General features: G+C 41.8%; 2 protein-coding genes across 2 annotated transcripts; one reads left to right on the top strand and one right to left on the bottom strand.

Annotated features, from left to right (window-relative positions):
* Positions 1 to 1,157: 1,157 nt before the first annotated feature.
* On the top strand, positions 1,158 to 1,919 carry LOC149640016 (uncharacterized protein F54H12.2-like). Its single transcript, XM_089850861.1, has one exon. It carries the CDS (start codon positions 1,158 to 1,160, stop codon positions 1,917 to 1,919), a length of 762 nt encoding a protein of 253 aa, XP_089706987.1.
* A 713-nt stretch (positions 1,920 to 2,632) lies between these two features.
* LOC149640015 (uncharacterized) lies at positions 2,633 to 9,576 on the bottom strand. Its single transcript, XM_089850860.1, has 9 exons — positions 9,482 to 9,576; positions 9,200 to 9,258; positions 8,723 to 9,150; positions 8,360 to 8,384; positions 8,190 to 8,282; positions 5,719 to 7,517; positions 3,808 to 5,504; positions 3,449 to 3,738; positions 2,633 to 3,357 (listed from the first exon to the last, which is right to left on the bottom strand). The coding sequence occupies exons 1-9, from the start codon at positions 9,574 to 9,576 to the stop codon at positions 2,894 to 2,896; spliced, it is 4,950 nt and encodes a 1,649-aa protein (XP_089706986.1). The 3' UTR covers positions 2,633 to 2,893.
* Between the last annotated feature and the right edge of the window lie 232 nt (positions 9,577 to 9,808).

Here is a 9,808-nt window from a genome sequence, read left to right as displayed (position 1 = left end):
CTGGGTTAAAGGTTACGGTAAAAGACGTGGAGACATTTTTAAAAACACAAGATACGTATACATTACACAGGAATGCTAGAAAAAAATTTAAGAGAAATAGGACAATACTTTATGGGATCGATGAGCAGTGGCAGATTGATTTAGCCGATTTGAAGAACCTAACTCGTCACAATAAAGGGTTCAGATACCTCCTGTGCTGCATTGACGTTTTCAGTAAATACGCCTTTGTGGTGGCTACCAAGGGCTTTTAAGGCTATTCTCGAGTCGGGTCGCTCGCCAAAGCGAGTGCAAAGTGACCAGGGTAATGAGTTCATATGCAGGGATGTTCAGAGAGAGTTGAAAAGAAGGGGGATTGAGTTCTTTGCCCCGGATTCCGAACAGAAGGCTACGATAGTTGAAAGGTTCAACAGAACTCTAAAAAGTCGCATGTATCGGTATTTCACGGAAAACAATACCTATAAGTACATTGACGCTCTTAAAGACATGGTTCAAGCTTATAATAACAATTATCACCGATCCATAAAGTGTAAACCTGTTGAAGTCACACCCGAAACATCGAGACGGGTATGGGAAAACCTTTACGGCGATATAGACTTCTCCCCACCATTAAAGTATCCTTACGATATTGGTGACATAGTCCGGATAAGCAAACATAAGAATATTTTCGAGAAGGGTTACTTGCCCACGTGGTCGGAAGAACTTTTCAAAGTGGTGGAGAGATTACCTCGTAGTCCACCGGTGTATAGGATCCAGGATTTGAATTCGGAACCGATTACTGGTATTTTTTACAAGGAACAAATACAGAAAGTGGGTAAAGACCTAAATTCTAGCGTGTTTAAAATAGAAAAGATATTGAGGAAACGTCGCATACCCGACGGGACGCTAGAGAAGCTAGTACGTTGGAAAGGATACTCTCCATCTTTTGACAGTTGGGTTCAGGAAATAGAAGTACACCTTTCGGCTCAAGAGAGATCGGTCACACCATCGCCGCAAAACTACCCTTACAAGGCCATGTTTCAAACGGCGGAGGACCCGCCAAAACTAGTTTTCTTACTAGTTCCATGTTTTACAAAGACACGGCCGGAAAATTTGACGTTTTTGACGAAAACGAAGGGTTTAAAACACGAGCGGCCTTTGCTAGAAAAGGAACAATAGATATGGTAGGAACTGTACACTTGGACCTTTGTCAACAACCTCGATACTTCCCAAATTTAACGGATCTCAAATTCAAGTTTGTTAAAAGTCCAAACGAATTTTGCGTGCATGCAGACGGCGCAGTTAAATGGAAAGTGGTTTACGAGTTAGCATCCCTGTACGTTCGTAAAGTGATATTACCATCGGAAGTGTTAATCGCCCACGCTAAATGTTTGGAACTGGCAACCATGAAATACCCGATTATTCGCACGGAATGTAACTCATTCTCAATTAACAGTGGTACAAAAATATGTGTTAGAGATAATTTATTCATGGGTCAACTACCCAAAAAAGTTCTTTTCGCTCTTGTAGATCAAAATGCTTATTTGGGTGATTACGGAAAGTCACCCTTCAATTTTCAACCTTATGATTTAAATCATATCGCCTTGTACCTTGACGGAGCTAGCGTTCCACATAAACCTCTTACCCCAAACTTTTCTGGTGGTCAATATATGAGATCTTATACTAATCTTTTTACTCAAACCTCTCAATGGTTATTGGACGAGGGAAACTACATTTCACGGGAGGAATTCCCCAATGGGAATTGCATATTTGCTTTTGATTTAAGTGCCGACCTCAGTAGTTCAACTTCTCAATTTCAATTGATAAGGAATGGTAACTTCGCCAAGGACTTGCCCAAGACTATCACAGTTTTATATTACTCTGAGTTTCAGAATTTGGTTGAGATTGATAAGAATAGAACTGTCATATACGATTACAACTAAAAGATTATGAACACTACACAATTAACTAAAATTATGCAAAGGGATAAATTCACCAAAGATCTGTTTCGAGGTGTTTTTGCAGCTGACCTGCTACCCGAGAAAGTAAAGTTTTTCCCTTCACTGTATATTGTAAATACTGGCTCTTCAGAAACTGAAGGTAAGCATTGGACTGTTATTTACTTTTCTAGTAACAAAAATACCGAGTTCTTCGATAGTTTCGGAAACCCGCCGGACATGTTTCAATTCAACGATTTTGTAGAAAGAAACAGCGTTACCGTAACTTTTAATTCTAAACAACTTCAAGGAAATTCCAGTCAGACATGCGGCGGATTTTGCGTATATTTTTCTCTGCATAGATGTAGAGGTATTAAAATGTATGATATTTGATTAAAATTTGTAAGAGATAAGAATTTGAACGATAAAATGATATCGGAATTTATGTATAAGAGATTTTTAATAAAGTTTTTTGATTGAATTTATGTGTTTTTCTTTAAATCGCGCGCGAACTTATTCCTACACGCGGGAAATTTAAACACGCGCACGCGGCTGGCCCACGCGGTCGAGCCCCTCCCCTTAACCTGAAAAAAAATGTTTGCCTAAGTTGTATGAAATAAGAGGGAGAAAATTTGCATTTAAAAATTTTTATTTTGAATGAGAAACCGTAGAATCACGGAGTAAAACTCATTCGAGAAAAAACAACTTAAAACTATACAATTAAACATTGAAAATATATATACATTAAATTAAACTTATAAACTATGCATAGAACTATGAAATTTTAAAGGAAAAGGGTTGGGCGTGGACCGATTCGGCCACTTCGCACCAAAAGGGTATGGGAGGGGAAATTGGGCGTGGACCGATTCGGCCACTTCGCACCAAAAGGGTATGGGAGGAGGGCGTGGACCGGTTCGGCCACTTCGCCCCCCAGGAGGGAATGGGAGGGGATAGGGTTACAGAAAGTTATACATTTGGAATTATTCCTTAATTTTAAAATGACCATGAGCGTATGTAGACACCCCATCGATGATGAATCTCTTATCATCGCAGGGGTTAAGAGCGAGTTTCTTCTGAGTGATGGAAAATAGTTCGTGTTTAACACTGACTATCCTCTTCATCTCCTCAGTGGTGAGTTTACGTTGAAGCAGGCATTCCTTGTATTGAGCGTGACGTATCTTCTTTTTGACTACGCGACGACAGATTCCCTTCGCCGTCTTCTTTTCACCTTTTGTTGACAGGATGCTGTACATTTTCGGTCGCAAGCCGCAGAACTCTTGAATCTGGACGCTGTTGAGTTCGTCCTTGAACTTTCCGAGGGCCTTCTTGTTCTCCTCGCTGAAGAGCGGATGTTCCTTGGGGTAGGCGGAAAAGTCGAACATCTTCTTCATCTGGGCAAAGTCCCGAGGCAAATCGTCGGTGAAAATCTGATAGGTCAGGCTGTCTGCAATTATACGTAAAAACATTTAATTAGTTAAAATTGAAAGTAGAAAAAAAAGGATTTAAATCTAGTAAACGATTTTAAAAAATCATACCTGTGTCGGTAAAAAGAAGTTTGAGGTCGTCGCCGTATTTAGCCTTCATAGTGTTGTAATGGAAGTCGTACATGACCAACGTTGAGAGGTCCAAGATGGCGAAACCGGTGTAAATGGGTCGGTCCAACTTGAGGGATTTCTTCAGACGATGGATCCCAACCAGCTCGTTCCTAAAGATGGTGAACCTCTGGAATGTCGGCGAACTGGCCTTCTTGATTGCCATCTCCCGGGTCTGGACAAGATCAAAGTTGATCCTGTTGCGGAGGTTTTCCATCGTCTTCCCGAAAACACTGTTAATAGATGGAAATTTTGATTAATTTACGTGTGAAATAATAACTTAGCGTAGCGTAGATGCGTACCTATTGTTGGCCAACTTGAAAAAATCCTTCTCAAAGTCGTTCACCGCCTGCTTCCTTTTCTCCGTGTTGAACTCGATAAATGGTTTTAACCACGCACCCTGCTCGAATGTGAGTATTCGATGGATTTTCCCCAATTTCATCCCCTTAGCGATGTAAAACTTGAGATTCCGGTAGTGGAGAACATATTTCTCCCTATTGTAGAGCGAGGGAACTAACTTTGGAAGGCTATCATGTACGTTAATTTTCAGTTTGTTCAACTGTTCAATCGAATACGGTGAAAGCTCATCCGCGTTAATAACTCTACGTTCGGGTGCTAAGGGTAGACAGTTATGTTCTTCGTGCAAACTTTCCGGGTACTCAAGATCCACCTCCAGGATAAATCCCTGGGGATCATCGTCTGGGTGATTCAAGATAATTTCACGAGTGAAATCTTGACATGGTTGAATCCATCGAAATCCTCTCATCGGCAGGTGATGACACATTACGGTGCCGTAAAGGTTATTACAGTCTAGGTAGGTAATGTAAGAGCTACGTTTTGCTGGATCGAATGTTTCGGGGAGATCCTTATTATTGGCTATGGCTAGTCTATGTGTAATTAAAGAAACACCCCCTCTTATACCCTTCTCAATAAAGAGATGCATATCTGGATCCTGGAGTAGTTCCAATTTCACTTGGGTCATGTGAAGTGCGCTTTGCCAAGCGAAACCAGGACCTGTATATGCATGCGCGCAATCTAACTTGTAATATTCTAGACACATAGCCCTGAAACTTTCAAAAACATCCGCTAGGAGCAGAACGTCGGTCTTAACGTATAAATCATGGTACTCACCGAGGTTAGTGAGTTGGAATTTTTCCCAAACCATTTGAGCTTGAGAATAATCTTCCTCACTAACCTCTTCGTCAGTTAAGGAATTGAAGAAGGCATCCTTGGGTGGCAACACGGTCTCGTCGAATTTAGTCTCGCAGTCGAAAAAGTCATAGGGGTAAACCTGCTTCCTCAGCAGATGCGGTACTTCGTCAGCGCTGAAGGCAGAGTTTAAACACTTGAACTTATCGGCTCCTCCTCGAGCCAAATTCGATACGAGTGTCTCTAGCGATGCCGGCATGAACCTAATTGAGTCTAAGAATCGTAAATTACCCAGAGAAAACGAAATGTACGTTTCGGAATTCGTGGGGATACACGTAATCTTGTGATCTTTGACCAATCCAATTTTGTCCATGATAAGATGAGCATCGTAACGAGATAAGTTATGCATGAAGACCGGAACGAAATTCCGGGTCCTCAGTTTCAAGTTGCACGAATTATGGGCAGCTCCTCTGTAGGTTCCGTTAGTGTGGTCGTGGTCACGAACTTTACAGTCAGTTACAGTGAAAGGCCTGTTACATAAGTAACAGGATTGGGCCGAGGCGAATTGCGCCTTTTCTAAGTTTGATAGAATCATGGGGGCGTTATCTTTAATCTTACGCTGAATAATTGCGTCTTCACGCAAAAGGTTTTCTAAAAACTTTTCCGTGGCATCTATCCCTCGATAAGTAACTGGTTTAGAGACTGTACCGTCGTGACTAACAATAACATAACTAAACCCACAGGAGATATGCTGCGAAGTTTTCGTTGTTGAAGAGAGGTCGGCATCGGGGTCGCATCGGTGAACTTTACGGAGAATGGACTCGAAATCGGCATAGATGACGTATTTAACCTGTGAAAAAATAGAAATAAAACTATATTAGATAAAATCATAAGTGGATCATCCACCTTTGATAAAATGTAAACAAAACATTTCCCCTCTCTCCCATGCATCTTATCGTCTGCTTTATTTATCTTGCTATGGGCGCCGTCTGGCGTTAGTCTCAGTAAACAATTTTGGCGCGCTATTCAAAATACCCTGATAAATAACAAAAGTTTTAGTTTACCTTCTGTTGCCATGCGACGTTTTTGAATTCCAGAATAGGTTCCTTTACTGGCATCTCGATCTTCTGAGGTCCGTGTATACTACACTCCTTGATGTGTTCCCTGTAGTTCTTCTCCGAGTTTACACCGGAGAATCGATGCAGGCAATAACGGCAGTAATAGTTCGTGTGTCCGTTTGCGGTAAATGACGTTGCTAGAAGTCGACTCATGCTTCGGATTAAGCAGAAATGCTTCTTCTCACCCTCGGTTAATAGCAATAAATCTACTTGGCGTGGTTCCTCAACTCTGTTGGAACTCAAGTAAAGGGGGAAGACCTCTTTCTCGTATCCGAATACATTAATCGAAAGGTTATTCACCCGTTCGAAATTCTCTAATTTACCGGTATTTACTTCCACGGGGAACGTATTACCGGCCATGTCCAATTCATTACTATACTCTAGGTACTTTGTCACACGTTGTGGGTGTTCCCCATGGTTAACAGGGTGTAAATGTGCCAAAATTGACCATAAGAAACACTTATTGTCCGTATTTTGCACATTTAAAAGGGCTTTTTTAGCTAGGAGATTTTTAGGGGTTTCAAAGTACGTACCCCCGTGAAGCGGGAGGTACGCTATGATATTAATTTGCAGGAAGAGAATTTTATCTAAAACCCACCCGCTACCTTGCGCTTCGTAATCCTCCATTAAACGTGTCAGGGTTCTAATACTGAAGTCTATCTGTCCGGGGATAACGTCGGAGTTCAAAATGGTAAGGTTTTGGGTTCTATGATAAATTAAATTTTCTACTTCCTCGTCAGTGTCGGCTAACTGACGGGTGTAGCGAGCCCTGACAGTTAAATACCACTTAATCCCTCTATCTCTAGCCAGTTTATTGCGCAAGTAATTTTCGATCGCTGCCCTATGTCTACCTACGTACAGCTCTACGTCTGTCTCAGTCGCTACGGGTGTGAAACGTGCACAAAAAATAGCCCTACCGAGTACTTCCAGTTCCTCCAGCTCGTCGTGAAGAGGAACTTCCGGTGACGCAACGATGGGTTCCTCCTCCTGCTCTTGACCACCACCACCCTCCTGCTGATCCATAAAGCGATGGATGTCGCGGTTCTCCTGGCTGGAAAGGGCTGGGAAGTCCTCCTCCTGGTCCATGAACTCGTTCAGGGCACGATTTCCATCGTCGGACAGCTCATCCAGATTTTCGCAAACGGCGGATGGAGGAGTTCCCAGTAGAGATCCATTGATGACACCCTCTTCTCGGTCCATGAACTCGCTCAAGGCACGATTCCCATCGTCGGACAGTTCATCTAGATTTTCGGGAGAAAGGTCCGACGACACCCTACGAGTGACGCCGGAAAGGGGGCCGAAAACAGAGGAAGGAATAGGGTTGGACGTGGACCGTTTCGGCCGCTTCGTCTCAGGAGTGGATGGGTCCGACGTGGACCGTTTCGGCCGCTTCGTCTCAGGAGTGGATGGGTCCGACGTGGACCGTTTCGGCCTCTGCGTCCCAGGAGGGATAAAGGTAGAGGTTGAGGGGCCCGAGAATGGGATAACAGGAGGAACAAAGGTGGAAGTTGATGGTCCCGAGAATGGGACAAAGGTAGAAGTTGATGGTCCCGAGAATGGGACAAAGGTAGAAGTTGATGGACTAGCATTGTTCATGAGGGGGTGTGGAACCTTAAAGTTAGAGTGTCGGGCAGCCGCGTGTAACATTAAATTCGCAAGTCTGGTAAAAACGGCGGGACATTGCGTGCATGGGTATTTAACACCCTCGTGTTTCTCCCTTTTATGTCTCAAAAGCTCCCTGTACCCTTGGTATGAACACTCACAAATATTACACTTAAACATTCTCAAAGAATGATAAAGACAATCTTAATCTCAGAAAAATCGCAAGTACTTGTAAAAATACGCAAGTACTTGTAAAAAATACGCAAGTACTTGTAAAAATACGCAAGTACTTGTAAAAAATACGCAAGTACTTGTAAAAAATCGCAAGTACTTGTAAAAATCACAAGTAATTTCGGTACTAGCCCGTAAATTTTTTTCTTACCCTCTGCAAAATAACTTCCAACGGCAAATGTTACCAAGTATTGAAAAATACTATAAAGCAACTAGGGAGCAGGCTGGAACTCGTCTGAAGTCAGGAACAAAAGTGACTGAGTTTGGACACGTGCCGGGCTTTTATACTCTTGCCTCTTGGCGTCGTCCATTTAATCTTTGCCTGAACTATCATATGGGTTTTTCCGTTGGCGTCAAGTCGAAAACCTCGCCATGTTTCGAAATTCACTCCAAGTTTCAATCTAGTTTGTTTTATTTACAAGTTTCCTGGCATAAACAAACATTGCGGCGTCGTCCATTTAATCTCTGCCTGATCTATCATATGGGTTTTCCCATTGACGTCACGATGAGAGCCACGCCATGTTTCGAAAACCGTGCCAAGTTTCGAAATTCACGCCAAGTTTCAATCTAGTTTTTTTACTTACAAGTTTCCTGGCATAAACAAACATTGCAACCCGAACTATCATCCCATGTCGACACTCGGTGCCAGAGTTTCATACAAGCGCTTATCATGATTTCTAATTATTGACATAGACCGTTTATTTACCGTCCGAGTTTCTCTATTCCCGTTCACCGACCTCATTATTTACATTACCTATCCATGAAAATGCGAAATAGGTCTATCAATAAAGAGAAATTGGTTTAAGTTGAAATAATTTCTAAAGTTTATATTTAGAAGTATTAAATTGAAATAACCCCTAAAATTTGGAATATGCCTATATATTTAGTTAAATAGTTAATAGTTGAAATATGCTTATATTAAGGTAAATGAAAAAGTATTAAATTTGAATATTTATTATTTAAATTCAATGTATTACAGGAATTTTTTAGAGTTGCATACACTTAGAGAGACCATTTGCTTACAGAATTGGAAACTTAAGAAAGTGGAATTATTAAAAATATTAACTATCAGCTCGATATTTAAATTAGACACGGCATTAGAATAATGTTCATCTACACGTTCACTCCATTCCGTCATTATACAGTCATGCTGTAATTGTGAAGGATGGTCGATAATGCAGCCGTTGCACGAATTCTTTATTCCCTCAGTTAGTTGCTGTATTACTATTCCCCTAATCGCACTCTCCACACGTTTCGCTTCAGCAATGAATGTCGTCACCTGAATGTGTTTTTCCAATAACTTTCCCCATAGGAATGGTCCTATAGCAAATCCATTCCTAGTCGGGTATTGGATTCCGTAGTTCGCTCCTTGTCCCTGGATCACTTGGCGGATATTTAACATCTTCCTATCCTGATAAGTTACAAGTTGAATTCGCTTGTCCATCGATCGCTCGAAAAAGCATGTGGTGGGTTGAGCGTCGTCCTTCTCGAAAAATCCGTTTATGGTGTCCTTCATTCCGTAAAGTTGCATATATTCCCCCATCGCTTAATACGATCCCAGTTGAGCCATCGGTCATTCCTAGTCTAATCCTACAGTTCGGCGTTACGCTGACTGATTTAGTTGAGGAAATCTCGAACACGTTGGAGTTATCCCTAAATATTCACATTAAATATGGTAATCACATTAAATGGGGTGCAAACCAAGGTTATAACACTAAGATTTTATGGGAAATTATACTTACATTTTTCGGATCTGGATCGGTACTTCAAGGAAGGATGTAGAATGTCTTATCTTTAAACCGTCCTCGTCTTTTATACTTTAATGTCACGTGACTTTCTGACCATGTAAACATGGCGCTCTTTTTAGACCAATCACGTTCTTATAGTGAACATGGCGTTTAAACCACGTGTATGACCGGGGTTATTTACCACGTTGTCAAATATGACGCTTAAGCCTAACATTGACGCCATGATTGATTCACTGACACCATACACGTCATGTACGTTTCACTGACAACAAGATTGGGTGAAAAAGGTTTGATTCACTGGCGCCATAAGAAGAAAAATGATGTGGGCGCCCATTGACGCCATATTTACCGGTGCCATCTGGCACTGTCTGACGCCAGTGGCCCAGATTCGGTACTTTCTATCTATTGTCGGTCAAACCCGCGAAAAGAGGCTATGGCACAATACGACAAAAGAG

Source organism: Phalangium opilio, unplaced genomic scaffold (assembly GCF_054372755.1).
Source record: "Phalangium opilio isolate 3A_F unplaced genomic scaffold, DU_Popi_V2 ptg000094l_1, whole genome shotgun sequence".
Taxonomy (NCBI): Eukaryota; Metazoa; Arthropoda; class Arachnida; order Opiliones; family Phalangiidae; genus Phalangium; species Phalangium opilio.
Note: the sequence above shows the minus strand (reverse complement) of the source record. Positions and strands in the feature narration are given on the sequence as shown.

What these genes read in the sequence shown, in the direction of transcription:
- LOC149640016 (XM_089850861.1), top strand. Translation starts at nt 1,158, where the DNA reads ATGGTAGGAACTGTACACTTGGACCTTTGTCAACAACCTCGATACTTC.
- LOC149640015 (XM_089850860.1), bottom strand. Translation starts at nt 9,576, where the DNA reads ATGGCGTCAATGTTAGGCTTAAGCGTCATATTTGACAACGTGGTAAAT. An exon ending in TTTCGCATTTTCATGGATAG is followed by an intron (nt 8,283 to 8,359) that starts GTAATGTAAATA and finishes GTCAATAATTAG; the next exon opens with AAATCATGATAAGCGCTTGT. An exon ending in TTGTTTATGCCAGGAAACTT is followed by an intron (nt 7,518 to 8,189) that starts GTAAGTAAAAAA and finishes GTTCATACCAAG; the next exon opens with GGTACAGGGAGCTTTTGAGA.